Genomic DNA, 18896 nt, shown 5'->3' with positions numbered 1-18896 from the left:
TTGCTTCTGCACAGTATTTGAGTGAATTTCACTGTCTTTTTTTAATCTTGTCATTTGACATTGATCCCTCATTGTTTTAAGAATATCACATGCGCTGTCCAGCTTGGTAGTCACCAGGCACGTATATGTGCACATTTAGAATCATGTTCTGCAAACGGCACATTTGAGGGTTGATGGTCACTCCACGGTGATGCACATGCAGTACTTACATCATCATTCAAAGTGCTGCTGGAGAGCCAGGCGGGGTGCGCACTTCTTACCATGTGCGGGGAGGTGGGTTCAAGCTCCTGGCGCTTACCTGCAGGGGAAGCTTCACAAGCAGTGCTGCCTGTCTCTCTCTCTCTCCCTATCTATCTCTCACTTCCCTCTCCATTTCTCTCTGTCTCTATCAAAAAGGAAAAAGAAAGAAATGGCTGCTGGGAGTGTTGATTTCATCCCCCCTTTTTTCCCTTATTTTTGCTAGAGATTGAGGAACAGAGAAGGAACAAGAGATAGAGCTGTCGCAGCATTGTCCACCACTTGTGAAGCTTATCTTTTGTGCGGCATGCCACGGAGTGACTGGGAGCTCAAACCCAGATCCTTGTACATGGCAAAATGTGCGCTCTACCGAGTGAGTTAGCTCCCAGCCCTGGGGACAGTCATCTTCTAAAAGTTAAATTTTACCACCATAGTTGGGAGTTTCCACAACTAAAAAGAATAATGAAGATTGCATGAATTTTTATAGCATACATGTCTGACCTTAACTTTTGGCCAGATTTATTTATCATGTTGGATGATAGTAGGAAATCTGAAATCATACACTTAGAAAAATTTCCCATTAACTATGTGCAAAATTAACTTTGCAAAGATAAAAAAATGACTTTTTTCTGATTTAATAAAGCCCATCGCTATAATTCTCATTCTGGGAGGAGTACTGCCAATACTCTTGTCCAGCGTTGATTGTCACACTTTAAAATTAAAGCTGCTCTAAGTGTTGGTGTCTTTTACATCGCTTCTCCCATGCCCAGTTTCTACTTAAATTTTTTTTTAAAAAAATTCCTCAGGGAAGGAAGATTTTTTAAGAAATTTCAGAGCAGAATTGATTTTGGTGTGTGTGAATGCAGACAATCTGCCCAGTGTTAAAATGTTAAAGGAAAAAAAAAAAAAACACAAGCTGCCATATTGGTGTGATCACACCAAAATAGCAGCTTGTATTTATATTTTCAGTCTCCTTGAGGTGGACTGCAGGCACACATGAATGAGTGGATCTGCTTGGTGTTGTGCTGGGATGTTATTTAATGCAGGCAAAGTACATGCTGTGCATGCACAACCAGCCCTCACATACGCACTTGTTCACAGCCAAGAAAGCGAAAACTACAACACAAGCCGCGCCCAAAGAGTTGTCGGCAACCTGTGTGTGTGTTTCTTAAATATTAAAGAGAGGGAAAAACAGACTTTCAGGAAATCAAGTGACAATATTCTGTCAAGTGGTCTGTAGCCCTTCCTCTTTTGACAACATTTAAGGTAAAAACAAAATATTTGATTGCTATCGTTCCGTTTGCATTTGGAAAGATCATTTCCTGTACCACTGTTTCTAATATGTGTTCTCCCCTTTTAAGCATGCACATACTTCTGATAGGGGATGCAGTTATTCCAGTAGGGAATGTGTAAACCCTGGAAAAAACATTGAGGTTATTGAGTGAAATATATAGGTGTATGTTCTGCAGAGCATAATTTGTAATACTTTGAGTAGCCTTGATGCCCTTAACCTTTGGAATTTGTCAGTGAAAGTCTGCTCTAGTACAGTGGTGTCTTACATGACTGTGATGGAAGCAGATGACCTGACATTGATGAACTGGGTTGAACTTGAGTTCAGAGCTTATTATGCTAAATCTGAATTTCAGAAACTATTAAATAATTGGGAATTGAAACTCCCCCATGCAAGGCCTTCAGAATAGTAAAGGATACCTAACATGGGATAGTCTTTGTTATGGGAGGAAGTTTCTTCACGTCCCCATGTTCTAAGAGTCTGCTTTCCCCACTGCCCTTTCCTGTTCATCACCAAATCTAGCTCCTGACTTCTGAGGCTGCCCTGATGTCTGTCTAAATGCTGACTCTCTTTAGAAGAGTTAATAACTCTAGCCTTCAATTGTGGATTCCAAAAGTAATTCATTTTTTTCCCTCCATGCAAAAGCAAGTGTGTTTGACTTTTCTGTGGCAATACTGCCCCCATGTTCAGCTTAAGGAGCAGTGTGGATCATGGAATGGCAGTGCAGTTATATTACCCTGACCTGCTGACCAGTAGAATTTTTGTGGCTGAGATCTTCTTTGTTTTAAGTTCAGCTAGATTCTAACCACTATACATAACTGTGATTTTACATACTGATTGTAAGAAGGTTGAAAAGTAAAGTCTGATAAGTGCTAAAGTGATACCTCACCCTGAAATGCTTATAGTAGACAAAGCCTGTTCATTAGGATAGTATAATGTCTGAGAACTTCCAAACAGATAGGGAGTTGAAGACACGTGGGTATTTCAAGTGTAAGTGCTTTAAATGACTTTTAACTTTTCTTCTATTCAATGTAAACAGCAAAATAAATCTGTATTTTTAGTTGTTTCAAGTTGAGTGCATTTAGCTATCTATGTATTTCTACTAAGTGTTTCACCTTTCTTTTATGGGTAGAAAATTTTCTGTCTCTTGTTTCTTTTTGCTTTTTTTTTTTTTTTTTTTTTTAAGGAATTGAGGCAAAGGGTTTGCTTTGTAACTCAAGGCATTTAAGAACAAGAAAGCAGCTTTGATGAAACATATCAAACATATAAAATGGTGGCATATCACCTCCTGAAACTACAGTCCAACCTGCCCTTTCCCCAGTAAACATTTTTTAATGTTCTGTGATATTTTGCATGACCTTAATCCTTCTGTTTGATTTTCTAAACTATACAATGATTTCAGACTTCCACACTCCCAGTTAGACTGCTGTCCTCTTAGATAAGTCCCTCTCTTTTCTCATCACCACAGATTACTACTTGATTTTCTTTGCCCACTCCTCACTTTTTCTTTTTAACCAGGACTTCCTGAGATTTCACATCTATATGATTCCACTGCTACTTGAAGGCTCTATTTTCTTTATTTAATTGGTTTTTTTAAAAAAATTTATTTATAAAACAGAACTATTGATAAGACTATAGGATAGGAGGGGTACAATTCCCACCAGCAGAACTCTGTATCCCATCCCCTGCCCCCTCCCCCCCAGATAGCTTCCCTATTAGTTAACCCTTTGGGAGTATGGAACCAGGATCATTATGGGGTGCAGAAGGTGGAAGGTCTGGCTTCTGTAATTGCTTCCCCACTGAACATGGGTACATGGGCATTGACTGGTTGACCCATACTCCCAGCCTGCCTCTTTCTTTCCCTAGTGGGGCAGGGCTCTGGTGAGGTGGGGATCCAGGATACATTGGTGGGGTCCTCTGCCCAGGGAAGTCAGGTTGGCATCATGGGAGCATCTGGAACCTGGTGGCTGAAAAAGAGTTAACATATAAAGCAGAAAAAATTGTTGACTGGTAATGAACCTAAAGGCAAGAATATTGCAGATCAAGATTTGGGGGGTCTCCGTTTTGGAAAAAGCTAGTAGGTCTATTTTAGGTCTATTCCAAGGGGCCCACGACTTTACTATTTTTTGCCTGAGCCTGACAGCTAATATGCAGATGAACTCAGGTTATTGTCAGGAGAGATGGTGTCAGAGTTGGATAAAGGTCCAGAAAGCTGATCAGGGAAGAGAGTAGCTCCCAAATACGTATAAATACTGTAAACTGTAAACCCCATTGACTTGATCAGGGACGCATATTCAGCAAAGGAACCTATGTAACCTCTGCATCCCTGTAGGTCTGAGCTCACATTCTGTGGTCACAACTAGGAACATTCCAGGCTGCACTAATTTCAGGACCCATCTTCCTCGGGTAGTAGGTAGAGTATGTTGTTCAACCTCCCTTTGGAGAATGGAACAGTTCCTACCATTGTTGATCTACATTGAGGGCAGTGTCCTATAGGGGCCCCCAAAGGGGCCTTTATGTTGTTCCTGGTGGAGATGACCAGTGGCAGTGGAGAGAAAGATTTGATAGAGGTCTAGGCCCAGCATGTCTGTGTGAGAACCCAGGGCTCCCTGACTAGGGTTCCAGCTGATGGGGTGGCCTGGTAGTGACTAAAGAGTCATCATTTAAGTCTGCCAGTCTCTTGCCCTTATTCAGTGTTTGTGTCCTTATGCTGTCCTACAAGGCTAGCTTTGGAATGACTGAGGGACGTGTAATAGGAGGTAGGTCAGGAGGGTCTCTAGATTTAAGGAGAATCTGTTTAATTAGGTACTTTTAAGGTGTCTTTTAGGTCCACATTCTTGCTTCATTTATTGACTCACCGCAAACTATTGTACACTTTTGCATTAAGGTCTGTGTTTCCCCCTGACTTATGGCTAGCATGCACACATGCCCTGTCTCATGGGCCCTGGCCTATATCTAGGTTTTGAGGTCTTGTTAAGAAGTGCACCACCTGAAATGGAATTAAGGTGTCCTATAAGCTTGGGTTTTCTTAGAGGATATGAAGGCATGTTGTTGAACACACTGCTTTAGAGGTTTCTGAGATCATAGGGATCTTGCATTTACAGCTTTGTTCTCTTTAACCCTTATTTCTGCCCTTGTCCTGGATTTAATCTACTTCCTGAAGCAGTGTCTTCATATGAGCTTTATTTGCTAAGTAGGAAGACTGAGAATTAGGAAAACTTTGACTTTCCTTCCTTTTTTAAAAATTTATTTTATTTATTTATTTGTTTGTTTATTTATTTATTTATTTATTTTTACTAAAGCACTAGTCAGCTCCAGCTTATGGTGGTGCAGGGGATTGAACCTGGGATTTTGGAGCCTCAGACATAAGAGTCTCTTTGTATAACCATCATGCTTTCTACCCCCACCCAAAAAGTTTTCTTTTCAAACCCAGCATGTCATCGCACCTATGTGTAGTAGCTTTTCAATTTGCTTTTCTCTTCTTGCATTCTAAAAATCTTTATTTTTTTTAATTTAATTTAATTTAAAAAAATTTTTTTAACCAGAGCACTGCTTAGCTCTGGTTTATGGTGGTACAGGGGATTGAACCTGGAACTTTGAAGCCTCAAGCATGAGTTTCTTTGCATAATAATCATTATGGTATCTGCCCTGCCGTTCTTCTTACATTCTACTATCATGAACATATAGAAACCGACAACATACTCAGTAGTGTTGAGTCACTCCTTAACAACATCACCCGGTTTATTTGATACATTTTCCAAATATAACGAGTGTCTGCTATGTTGCCATCATGCAGTAAGGAAACTGCTTTTTCTACATATCCTGTAATGCCCTCACTATTTAAGTCCTCAGTAGTAACTTTGTCATGTCCTATTAGTCTTTAGTTGGATTTTCACAATATACCTTTTGTCTTTCACTCATGTTTTATGCAAAGACATTTTGGCTTCTCTTTAGTCCTATAGTTACTGTAAACAACTTCTACCACTGTGTGTGTGTGTGTGTGTGTGTGTGTGTGTGTGTGTGTGTGTGTGTGTGTCTTAAGATTGTCTGTTTTCCATTCTATTTTAAATTATCTCTCTTTAAGGTCTTTGCTTATTTTTTTTTTCAGTTTTTCTTTAAGAAATAATCAGTCAGAGTAAGATGTTAGAGATATTTGGCATTTAATTGTATCCCAGGGACTTTATATTCGCTCATTTTAAATTTTGGATAAATGCTTGTTTTGAAATTCCGTTTTTAAAGTATGGGCATAACACTAGTTATTGTTCCTTCAAGTCCTTCTGTGCTTCTCTGCCCTACTGAATGTTTATAAACTTTCACCAAGGGCTTTATTTTTTCTCTTGGGGCATCTTATTGAATACTGGCATCTTCAGTAATTCATCTGGGCCCTATGCTTTGTCTATTTTAATACTTCTAATTACCTAATTATGTACAATAATGTGGTAACAAAGTCCTTTATCATTTCATTCTTTTCTTAACCCTTTTCTTGCTTAGGAAATATTATCTTTCTCTCTTTGTTGTCAAGGAACTCTTTATCATAGACAGCCTATATGTTTTCCAGGATTTCCTATATAACCTGTCTGTTTTATGAGGCCATGGCCCTGTTGAGTTGAGTATATTTCCATCTAAACTCCCAGTGAGCATCTGGAATTCTGGTTATTGAAGCTCTGTAGTTGATCTCCACCTGATTACTTTACAATTCAATTCTATACACTGCAGTCACATGAGAACTTGTCCAAAAGATGAATGGAACGGTCTGGCAGTTATAAACTGGATGTCAAAATTGGTGGCAATTCTGTCATTCATTCATGTTAGATATCACAAACATTTATGAATAAATGTAATGGAAATCAAGATTTTTCAGCGTTGTGATAGCTGTACTTATGTGTAACTAAAAATTGATGAGTGATTTTTCTTTAAATATATATTTTAAATAGTAAAAGGAGATTAAATAATAGAACTGTAGTTGTTTTATAACCTCTAATGAATTAGAAGATCTGGATCATAAGGGATATACAGAGAAGCTAGTAGTACTTGTGACCTGACACAGTTACTGGTCTGGTTACCTAATGTTGCTGCAAGCCACTCCAAAACTTAAAATAATATATATTTTTTCTTTTTTTTTAAATTTATTTCTTTATTGGGGAATTAATGTTTTACATTCAACAGTAAATATAATAGTTTGTACATGCATAACATTCCCCAGTTTCCCATTTAACAATAATATTTTTTCTTAATCAATAGCTTGGACAAAAGTGAATAGAATAATTTGTTCATCTATTTTATGGGCAAAATGTTAAGTAATTGAACATTCACTAAAAACTGTCATATCTCCATGAAAATTTCTATTGAAAATAATTGAACCTAATCAAGTCTCTAGTTCTGACTGCCAACTGGAAATAGAAGTGAGGGGCTAGGCTTTATTGCACCCAGTGAAGTGTTCATGTTACCATGTCCAGAGATCCGGGTTCAAACTCCTGGTCTCCGTCTGCAGAGGGGAGGATTCCTGGTCTGTTAAGCAGGACAGCACATCATTCTCTGTATTTTCTTCCTCACTCTCCCTTCCCTCTCTGCGCTCCCATCTCTCTCTCTCTCTCTCTCACACACACGCACACACACACACACACACACACACACACACACACACACATCCAGAAGTGTTGGATTCATTCTGTAGGCATAGTGCCCCAGTGATAACCATGGTGGCAATAAAAAAAGAAAGAAAGGGAATACAGAGTGATATATTGAATAATGAAAGAGGAATGAAAAGTAAAACTCCAAGTGTAGAAATTTTCACAGAATAAAGAATCTGATTTTACTAACAGTGATAATAGAAAGAAACCAACACATTGCAATCTGCAGATATTTCTTAGACTCAGACAAAAAGATGATTTTTTTTAATAGATAACCACTCAATACTATCTGTAGGTGGTGTTGGAAATTGATCTCTCATACTTCAGATCTCTACTGTTGTGTTCTTTCCCCAGCCCTAATATAAAGAATTTTTACAGAAATTGTAGCACTAACTGGGTATTTAGTAAAATTATTATTGCTATTATTATTATTATTTTCCCTCCAGGAATATCTCTAGGCTCAGTACCTGCACTACTAATCAGCTGTCACTGGCGGCCATTTTTCCCCCATTGTTGTTGTTGGACAGGACAGAGAGAAATTGAGAGAGGAGGGGAAGACAGAGAGGGGAAGAGAGGTAGACACCTGCAGACCTGCTTCACCGCTTGCGGGATCCTTGCACTTCACGCTATGTGTGCTTAACGTGGTGCACTACCGCCTGGCCGCTGGATATTTTTTTTTTACAGCTGTTACTAGTGTTAGAAGATGATAGTGGCACTGAAGTTACGTTTTTTAAAGAGCTGTTATGTTTTAGAGGCACACGTTGCAATACTTCCAGATATAGATGCATTTTTTTTCATATTTTCTTCATGAGGCAGCACTGAAGTAATTGTATGAATGAAACAAGTGATGAAGTTGAGTAATAGTCGTTTGTGCGTTCAGTCTACTATTGTCTTTTCATGAATGTTTGAGTTTTCCATAATGCCAACAGAGTTTGGTTTATTTCAAGATACAATGAAAAGCTCATGTATTAAGCTTTTAATCTGTCTTTAAATAATATCAACATGTTGGTAAATTATTTTTCAGAATGTAAAATTTTCTCTTCCCTATCCTGAGAGAAATTTCTGCCTTTAAAATAATAATTAGGTTGAAAATAAGATCTTAATACTTTTAGAGAAAAATTTCAGATTATGTTAATGTAAATTATATTGTGGATTACTACTATAATTTCTCTTTGCATTTTAAAAAATAATTATTTTGGGGGTCGGGCGGTGGCGCAGTGGGTTAAGCGCATGTGGCGCAAAGCGCAGGGACCGGCGTAAGGATCCCGGTTCGAGCCCCCGGCTCCCCACCTGCAGGGGAGTCGCTTCACAGGCGGTGAAGCAGGTCTGCAGGTGTCTGTCTTTCTCTCCCCCTCTCTGTCTTCCCTTCCTCTCTCCATTTCTCTCTGTCCTATCCAACAACGAATTGCATCAAAAAGGGCAATAATAATAACCACAACGAAGCTACAACAAGGGCAACAAAAGGGGGGGAAAAATGGCCTCCAGGAGCGGTGGATTCATGGTGCAGGCACCGAGCCCAGCAATAACTCTGGAAGAGGAAAAGGAAAAAAAAAAATTATTATTATTATTATTATTATTATTATTATTTTATTTTACTCTATTTTATTTTAAGAGAGAGCAGAGCATTGATGGACTCTGACATACATGGTGGATTGAACCTAAGACTACTGGTGCTCCGACATGAAAATTTGGTACAAATCCAATTGACTATTTCCCTGGTCCTTCTCTTTGCTTTTCATCTTTGTCTAAAGTACACCCATCCATATGTACGGTCTCCTTTTTCATTCGCTGTCCAACTGTAGAAACTATTTGTTTTAGGCTTCTGTTGTCTGAGGTTAGCAAAAATAGCCTATACAATTTTTCCTATTACTTTCATGACATATTTTGGCTGAATTAATCATAAAATGTTTTAATTCTACATTTATTTTCTTTTTAATATTTTATTTATTTTTTAAATTTTTTATTTATAAAAAGGAAACATTGACAAAACTATAGGATAAGACAGGTAGAACTCCACACAGTTCCCACCACCAGAACTCCGTATCCCATCCCCTCCCTTGATAGCTTTCCTATTCTTTATCCCTCTGGGAGCATGGACCCAGGGTCATTGTGGGATGCAGAAGGTGGAAGGTCTGGCTTCTGGAATTGCTTCCCCACTGAACATGGGTATAGACAGGTGGATCCATACTCCCAGCCTGTCTCTCTCTTTCCCTGGTGGGGAAGGGCTCTGGGGAAGTGGAGCTCCAGGACACATTGGTGGGGTTGTCTGTCCAGGGAAGTCTGGTTGGCATCATGGAAGTCTGGTTGGCATCATGGTAGCATCAGGAACCTGGTGGTTGAAAAGAGAGTTAATATACAAAGTCAAACAAATTGTTGACTAATCATGGACCTAAAGCCTGGAATAGTGCAGATGAAGAGTTAGGGGTTCTCCGTTTTGTAGATAGCTAGTAGGCATATTTTAGTTATATTCTAAAGGGCTTGTAATTCTATATTTTTTTCTCTACCTCATTTTTAATGAAGTCACTACCATTGTCCCCTTTTTATATGAAATTGTAGTCATTATTGATTTTTCAAAATTATAAAAATTGTTTATTCCAATTTAGGCCTATATTCCTTGTCAAAAATAGATTAGCCTTTCCAATGACATTCAAGTTAGATTGAATAATCAAATCACTTTACTTACCTTGAATCAGTATTAGATGACATGACATAGAAAATGAGCTTAGAATTATAATTCATAGCAGGGAAACTGAGTCTTAGGGTATAGTTGGCAGATGGGTATGGTTCTCAACTCCCCGTGACGTGTCTGCACAGTACTCTCAACCCACCTGGGCCCTTCTCTGCTACCGTGCACCAGCACCTCAGTGCCCTCTCACTCCCCTGTTGCCTTCCTTCCCTGGAGTCTTTGGCTTTGATGCAATACACCGCACCCAGTCCAAGTTTCACTTTGTGTTCTTCCTTTCTTTCCTTGCTTATTAAATCCTACCTATAGGTTAGACTATAAGGTGTTTGTCCTTACCATTTTGACTTATCTTACTAAACATGATTCCTAGAGGAGACAAAGAAGATTAATTCCTTCATCATTTTTAACAGCTGAGTAGTTAGGGTTAGGGCCGTTTTACATTCCAGACAGCAATGGAGAAGAGTCTATTTTTCTCCACATCCTCTACAACACGACAGCACTTGTTTCTGTCCACTGTCTGTACCACAAATTTCTTAGCCAGGCATTTGTCATTGGACATCTGGGTTGCTTCCAAGTGTGGACTGTTGTAAGTCGCGCTGTATGGGGGTTGGGCTGTGGTACAGCTGGTTGAGCATAGATGTTACAGTGCTCATGGACCCAGGTTCAAGCGCCTCCTCCCTACCTGCAGGAGGGGAGCTTCACAAGTGGTGAAGCAGTGTTGCATGTGTGTGTGTCTCTCTCTCCCTATCTCCCTCTTCTTCTCAGTTTCTGTCTGTCCCTATGCAGTAAATAAAATTAATAAAGAAAATAAAAAACTTAAAAAAAAAAAAAGGCTGTGCTGCTATGTACAGAGATCTCTTTGGGTAGGTGTTTTTGCTCCATTTGGATAAACACCCAAGAGAGAAATTGCTGGATAATAGAATAGGTTCATTTCCAGTGTTCTGAGAAATATCCAGACTGGTGTCCACAGGGTTAGGGCCACTTTACATTCCAGCCAGCCATACAGAAGGGTTTATTTTTCTCCGCATCCTCTACAACGCGACAGCACTTGTTTCTGCTCTTCCTAATGTGTGGCATTCTGATGGTGTAAAGAGTTACCTCGTTACTGTCTTTACTAGAAAAAAACTGGTCAGCGACTTTGAACATTTTTTTTCATATGCCTGTTAGCCCTCTGAATTCCTTCTTTGGTGAAGATTCTATCCATGTCAGGGAAACTATTTTGAAATTTTTTAAGAATATGATGGAAAAGGACATGAGTTGTGAGTGAGAACTTTTCACAGAAGAAACCGTACCCTTGTGTCAAGTATATTGAACAGCTTTATGATCTAGGCTTTTTGATATATTTAAATCCATGGAATGTTACATAAATACAGTTTTTTTTTTACTCATTTATAGTTGATCAGTGAGGCAATTGGATAATACAATGCCCTAAAAACTACCCACGTGTCCTTTAGACAAGTCTTTACTACTTGCTTTACCCCTGTCAGTGATTTGGTTGGACAGCATAATCTCCAAATACTGTTTCAGCATAAAACTTCTCTGAAATGCCAGTTCTTCTCTCCAGTGTCTGAAATGAAATATACTTTTCTTTTTCAAGAACTTCTATATTTTTCCTACTTATTTGATGTATGGTTTCTTCATATGCACCTTGGCATTGCAGAGTGGAATTGTAGGTAGTATGTCACTGCATAGATCTGCTGTCTGCCTAAAACACATTTTAAATTGACTGGGTATTTGCTAAAAGTAGGCAATTTAAATTATCTACCTGCAATTTAATTCTTGTAGTTCTCTAGTTTTTAATCTTGCATTCAAATGAAACTATGAATTGACGGGTAGTATAATTTACATTTGTAGTACTTAGTACTAAACTCATACTAGATAATCCTGGGCATTTGCTACAAGTGAATGTTGCAATTTTTAGTACTTTCTCTTGATCCATTTAAGTTGTAATAACTGCACAGTTTGGTTTTCTGTGTACTGGAAATTTCTAAAGGATTGTTAAAAGATGCACAAAATTATTAAGCCATGTGATGTAAGTCATCCAGTGGGGAAGAATAGGAAACAGCTTTTTTTCTCAAAGAAATTGTTGTATTTGTACTTTAATGACTACATTGTCCAACAAATTACTTTTTAGCTGTTTTATAGCTACTTTCCCATCCTTTATTCTGACTAACTTGAGATATTTTAACTTTCTAAGGGATTTAATGGATTTGGGGGCCTTCAAAATAAATAATTTTAACAGCTTTTAAGATTCTTTGCTATTCTGTCCATTTATAATCTTTCTGGAACCTCTTTTCGTTCTGTTATATATTATTCTTACTCAGGATCTTACTTGCAGGGTAATTTTTCTTTTCTTTAAGAATCAAGAAGAGTTATCACACTTAGATTTATCTAAAGATCTAAGGTCAATTTGCCCATTCCCACTGGTTGTTTACAACTGGTCCACTTTGCTATTATAGGAAAGATAAATATCTGAGTCTGGGGACAATTGCATATTAAAGAGTTTTATTTTGTTGTTTGTTTTGTTTGTGATCACTGGGGCCAGGTACCTGCACCACTGTTCCCATTGGCCATTTTAAAAATTCTTCCTCTCTCTCTCTTCTCCACCTCCCTCCCATCTCCTCCCTTCCCCTCCCCTCCTTTCCTTCCTTTTGGTCTGTCTTTTTCTATAGAGGGTGAAAGACAGGGAGAGACAGAAAAAGGAAATCTTTTTTTCTACCAGAGCACTGCTCAGCTCTGGTTCATGGCAGTGCCAGGGATTGAGCCTAGGACTTTAGAGCCTCAGGCATGACAGTCTCTTTGCATAACCATTATGCTATCTACCCCACCCTAGGAAAAGAAATCTCTCTCCACTGATCTACTGCCAGTGAAGCTTCCCTCCTGCAGATGGGGACTGGAAACTTGAACCACAGTCTTCATTCATAGTAATGTGTGTGCTCAGTGGGTGGGTTAAAGGGTTTTTTTCAAGCAGAAGTTAGAGGAAAAGCTGAAGATAAGACAGTCTGTATATTAAAATCAGGACCAAAACCAGAAGTGTTTCATAAATCGGTATAGTCAGGAACTCAAACTTGACTAAAGAGAAAGTTACAGCTGTCACAGGGAACCAGATAAGGATACATGGTGAAATAGCTGAGGTATCCAGAAATAGGAGGCAGTGAAATGCCAAGTAACGCGGCCACGTCTGCTTTTAAAAAGACGCACTCAGGAGTATTTTTTCTGCTTCAGTACTGCCCTTTGCCTCCAGACTGTATGTATTCTTCCTCTCCAGTTTCATGTGTTCTCTTGTTTTCTAGTTTAAAACCAGCAAGTTCACATCTTCATCACCTAAAGTACCAGTACTTCAAGACTAATAACGACCTCTATTCCTGGACATCTACAACTTGCTAGGCTGTGTTCTTGGTGCCTTCACATTATCCCATCTTGATCACAAGATCAGTGTTATTATCTTTGTTAATAAATGAGGCAGTTAAGCAATCATTTACTCAAGGTTACACAGCTAGCAATTATGCAACATGAATTTGAACACAGGCTTTCTTTCCTTCCCAGGTTTGTGATTTTGCCATTTCACTTCATGATAATGCCTTCTTATCCCCTTCCTGTAATCTTTTAGGTTTCTTAAGACATGGAGTTACTCCAATACTATTTTCTTTGTTACTTCCGTATTGGACGTGTAGAGTCACTGTGTTGTTTTCCCTAGTTGTAAATCTTCCCAGATCTGCCCCATTCTTTTTTTCCTTTCTTGCTTCATGAAGTTGTTTCCTTTATTGATGAGTGATTCTGGTACCGTGCTCTGTTCTTGAAATACTTTTCGCCACTTATGCTGTCATACACTTGTAACTGGTTTGCCTTTCCCACTTGTGTGCTTCTCTTCTGGTGCTTTTGTTCATACATTTTGCGATTGCACTTGTTTGCTTCCTTCCAAGTGATACTCCTTCTCATATACTCAGTGCATATGTGATACCTTGTGCTTGCGCGTTGGGTGTTTGTGAGGTTGTTTTTACATTATTAACAACTGCTTAAGTTCCTTTCATATGGATTCTCATGCTTTTTATACTTAAAGTTACTTCAAAGTGACTGGTAGAATTTTGATGAAGAGAACATTAAAACAATTATGGAAAACCTTGTTTCATTTGAGGTATTCCTTTCAATCATCTAAAGATAGACTGTGGTCATAGTAATTAAAATCCTGAGAGTTACATAAAATGAATAATGATATTTTATTGTGAAAAGTTTTACCTATAGTCACATTCTAGTTCTAAATATCAAATGTGTTAGAACATAGCAGTTTCCTACCCCAAATGTGCTAACTGCAATAATTCTTTTTTGCTTAAAAAAATCTGTTGAATTTACCAGGTGATGATGTTACATGGATGAATGCATTTGAAATACTTAAATATTTAAGGGTCTAATTTCCATTATCTCACCCTTTTCTCATGTCATTCCCACCGTTGGCACAGGTCGCATGCAAATATAGATTGGCCATTAGCACTTCTCAGAAATGAGAAGCTGAGGGTAGGTCTTGGAATTGTGCTAGAAAGTTAAACTCTTCCATTTTCTTTTTTCAGGTTTCCTGAAATGCAGTTTTTCCAACAAGAAAATGTGAGAAAAATTCTTACAGATGTTCTTTTCTGTTATGCTAGAGAAAACGAGCAGTTGCTTTATAAACAGGTAATGAAAATATCGTACAGGTGGCATCCATTGGCTCACAATTTTCTATCCAGTTTGACAAATGATAGAGCAATAATGTCGCCTTTATTGTATCCAGAGTTGTGTCTTAATAGTAAAGCAATCAGAGAGCTGCTTGTCAGCTGCATGGTGAGAGAAGCAAGCTCATTGAAGCACATATGCTTCTTCTTTATTATGAGACATTCCACCAAACTGTCTCCTGTAAGGCATTCAATCTTTTCTTTCAACTTTTGGGAGTTTGTTTTATAAACAGTATCTTGAAGTCAATCTAGTAACAAAACTTTTCAGAACCGTATGTATAAATATTGTTTCTAAGCACAACATTTGAACAACATTTATGAGTATATGACATGGAATGTACAAAATAATCAATGCCCTCTTATTCCTTAAAATTTAATGATAAAAAACCTTCAGAAACTACCTTCATGTTTATGAAATTTATACTTTGCTTATTGTTTTCCTATTATATGACTCATGCCATTACAAAAGCAAAGATTGTTGAACTGTATTTTTATTAATGATTTAATATTGACTTACAAAATTATGGGATAACAGGGCTATAATTCCAAATCATTCCCACCACCAGAGTTCTGTGTCCCCATTCCCTCCATTGGAAACTGCCATAGTTTTCCCAAGGTCACAGATAATGGGTTCAGTATTCTATCTATGACTATCTGCATAGATTTCTCCCCTTCTTTTCCCCTATGGTCCTGCCTTCTTTTACTAAGTTACATCTCCACCTATTGCTGCTTCCTGAATGTCCTTCTTTTTTCCTCTTCTCTCTCTGGGTCCAGATGAAATTTGAGTTCAGAGACCTCTGGTCGTCTTCCCCTAACATTTCTCCCCCTCTGGGAGTATTGACCAAAATTCTTTATGGAGATTAGAAGGTGGGAGGTCTGACTTCTGTAATTGCTCCTCCGACATGGGCATTGACAAGTTAATCCACACCCCCAGCCTGTTTGTATCTTTCCCTAGTGGGACAGGGCTCTGAGGAGGTGGGATTCCAGGACACATTGGTGAAATCATGTGCCCAGAGAGGCCAGGATGGAATCATAGTAGCATCTGCAACTTGATAGCTGAAAGAAAGTAAGATATAAAGAAGAATAAAGTGTTTAATAAACAGGAACCAAAAAGCAGGGATAGAGAATATTAGGATCCCTGGGGTGGAAAGAAGCTGGGAAGTATATTTTAGATATCTCTCTAGGGACCTATGACTTTGGCAATTTTTACCTGAGCTTGGTAGCTGACATTCAGGTGGACTAAAAACGTTGTCTGGAAGATGGCGTCAAAGTTGAGAATGGAACTAGAAACCTGGGTTAGGGCAGAGAGTAGCTCCCAAACTTGAAGAAAGTGTATAATTGCAATTAGCTGTTTACCCCATTGGTCTGACACAGCGTACAGATACAGTCACACAGGAGCCTTGTAACCCGAGTCCCTGACAGTCTGAGCTCACAGTACATGGCCTCAACTGGGGACACTCTCGCTGTACTCTTCAGGACCCGTCTTCCTCCACTAGCGGAGTAGGATGACCCAGCCTCCCTTTAGAGAGTGGGGTATCCTTGCCATTGCTGCTTTAGAGTGCGGGCAAGGCCCTCGAAAGGCCTGCAGGAGACCTTGTGATGATGCTTGTGAGCAGCTGTGCTGGAGGAGAGGAAGCTGTTAAGAGGTGGCGGCCCATCATTATCTATATCTGAACCCAGGGTTCCTTGACTAGGGCCCCAGGTGATAGGATGGCCTGGGATAGATGAAAAAGACCATCACTAGGTGAGCCAGCCTCCTGCCCATTCCAGCTTTTTTTTTTTTTTTTTTTTTGCCTCCAGGGTTATTGCTGGGGCTAGGTGCCTGCACTAGGAATCCACTGCTCGTGGAAGCCATTTTTCCCATTTTGTTGCCCTTGTTATTATTATTGTTGCCATTACTGTTGTTGGATAGGACAGAGAGAAATCCAGAGAGGAGTGAAAGACAGTAGGAGGGGGAAGAAAGATAGACACCTGCAGACCTGCTTCACAGCTTGTGAAGCAACCCTTCTGCAGGTGGGGAGCTAGGGGCTTGAACCAGGATCCTTATACTGGTCCTCGGTCCTTGCACATTGCACCATGTGCACTTAATCTGCTGCACTTCTGCCTGGCCCCAGGTTACTTTCTTTATCTGGTAAGTTTAGACTTTATTTCATTTGTTAAGGAGTTGAGTGTCATTTGTCATATCCAAACTGGGTCAGGTCTGTGGAATCTGGCTTCAAGTTAGAGAGGAAGTAGACCTAGGGATTTTTATGTGGTCTAAGTTAACCTCAGTTTTATTGCATTTACTTGTTTGATGATTCCAGTAAAAGTTTTCATAGGGACAATAATTATCCTTTAGTTTATAGATATTTTCCAGTGTTTCTCCTGACCAATTGTATACATTTTTTAGTGAAATGTAACTAATGTGTAATACAAGAATATACACAGTGGAGATTCATATTGAAAAACAATGTTATTACAACTAAACTGCACACTGGATATTTTTGTATTTATCCAAATGTACAGTAAGTGTAAATTCAAACAATATTAGTAAAATCCCTGGCAGTCAAAAGTTATGACTACATAATTTCAGCTCATTATAACATAATACATTTGTATGATGACAGCAGTACATGTATGACATACAGGAGGCCAAGAAGTGGTTCACCCCGTAGAGCACACATATTATCATATACACAGACCCGGGTTCAAGTCTTTGGTCACCACATGGAAGTACCTTCTGGGAAGTAGAATGGTTCTAATGTGTCTCAAATATCTGTCTGAGAACTCCCACCACCTTCTGGAGTGCAAAAAGAATTTTGGTCCATAATTATAGAAAGGGAGAGATGTGAGGGGGAAATCACTGGAAGGCTCTGAGCTCCAACTCTGTCAGGACTCTGAGCGAGATGAGGAAAAAAAGAAAGAACACTCAGAAGTAGTAGTAGGTGTGTAGATGTGACTTAAAGAAGAGAAGAAGGTAGGACCATAGGGAAATGAACAAACCTCGATACTTATAAAAATAACAGCCAACCCATATCCATGACACTGGGTGAACTATTGCAGTTTCTAATGAAAGGAGTGGGGATGCGGAACTCTGGTGGTGTGAAAGGTGTGGACTTATACCCCATTGTCTTATAATTTTATAAATCAGTATTAAATCACTAATAAATAGGAAACAAAACAAATAAAAACAGTAAAGAAAATCTGTCTCTTTCCCTCTATATCTCTGTTTCTTGCAACCTGTTTTTAGATGGGTAGGTGCTAAGTAAAATTGTTGATTATTCCCAAATTAATATATAGATATATTACCATTCTAGTAACCGCTACTAAGGATCTAAATGAGACGTGTCTTATTTTTAAGATCTTATTTATTTATTTATTTTGCCTCCAGGGTTATTGCTGGGGCTGAGTGCCTGCACTACAAATTCACTGCTCCTAGATGCCTTTTTTTCCCTTTTGTTGCCCTTGTTGTTACCCTTGTTGTTGTTAATGTTATTGTTGCCATTGCTGTTGTTGTTGTTGGATAGGACCGAGAGAAATTGAGGAGGGGGAGACAGGGGGGAGAGGATGATAGACACCTGCAGGCCTGCTTCATCGCTTGTGAAGCAACCTTCCTGCAGGTGGGGAAACAGACCTTTCATTGAATAAACATGTCTGTTTTGCCAAGTAAATTAATTTTTTAAAAAAGACTTTACAATAAGTCAAGGGTCAAAATGATTTTGTAGCATTAATTAGTTTGTAGCTTAAACTCTTCATTGCCTTTTGTCACCAAGCTTGTGTCCTCATTTACCCTCCTTTCTCTCTGAAATATTTGATGGTAACTCATAGTAAAAGATTAGGTCATAGCTAATTAGGTCAGATTAAAATTATTCCAAATTATGCACCTTATTTCCTTTTTTATTTTTATTTATTTATTTTAATTTTTAAAAAATATTTATTCCCTTTTGTTGCCCTTGTTGTTTTATTGTTGTAGTTATTGTTGTTGATGTCACTGTTAGATAGGACAGAGAGAAATGGAGAGAGGAGGGGAAGACAGAGAGGGGGAGAGAAAGACAGACACCCGCAGACCTGCTTCACCGCCTGTGAAGCGACTCCCCTGCAGGTGGGGAGCCGGGGCTCGAACCGGGATCCTCACGCCAAATCCTTGCACTTTGCGCCACCTGCGCTTAAACCGCTGCGCTGCTGCCCGACTCCCTGTTACTTATTTTTTAATCAGACAGATGAAGGAGAGTGAAAGACCAGATTGCTGCTCATCTCTGGTTTAGGGTAGTGCTAGGAATTGAACCTCACACCTCAAGAGCCTCAGGCATGAAAGTCTTTTATATAAGCATTAATTCAGTCTCCCCAGCCCGTATTTCCTTTTTCTTTTG

The 18896-nt window shown here is 38.9% G+C and overlaps 1 protein-coding gene across 4 annotated transcripts in view; it reads left to right on the top strand.

Moving 5' to 3' along the window:
* TBC1D5 (TBC1 domain family member 5) overlaps positions 1–18896 on the top strand; it is a 504373-nt gene that overhangs the window by 291751 nt on the left and 193726 nt on the right. For all 4 annotated transcript variants that reach the window (XM_060180867.1, XM_007529715.3, XM_007529708.3 and 1 more), the window contains one exon: positions 14407–14509. In XM_060180867.1, the coding sequence (XP_060036850.1) occupies positions 14407–14509 (103 nt within the window). The remainder of the gene's footprint in view (positions 1–14406; positions 14510–18896) is intronic.

This window comes from Erinaceus europaeus, chromosome 21 (genome assembly GCF_950295315.1).
Source record: "Erinaceus europaeus chromosome 21, mEriEur2.1, whole genome shotgun sequence".
NCBI lineage: Eukaryota > Metazoa > Chordata > Mammalia > Eulipotyphla > Erinaceidae > Erinaceus > Erinaceus europaeus.
Note: the sequence above shows the minus strand (reverse complement) of the source record. Positions and strands in the feature narration are given on the sequence as shown.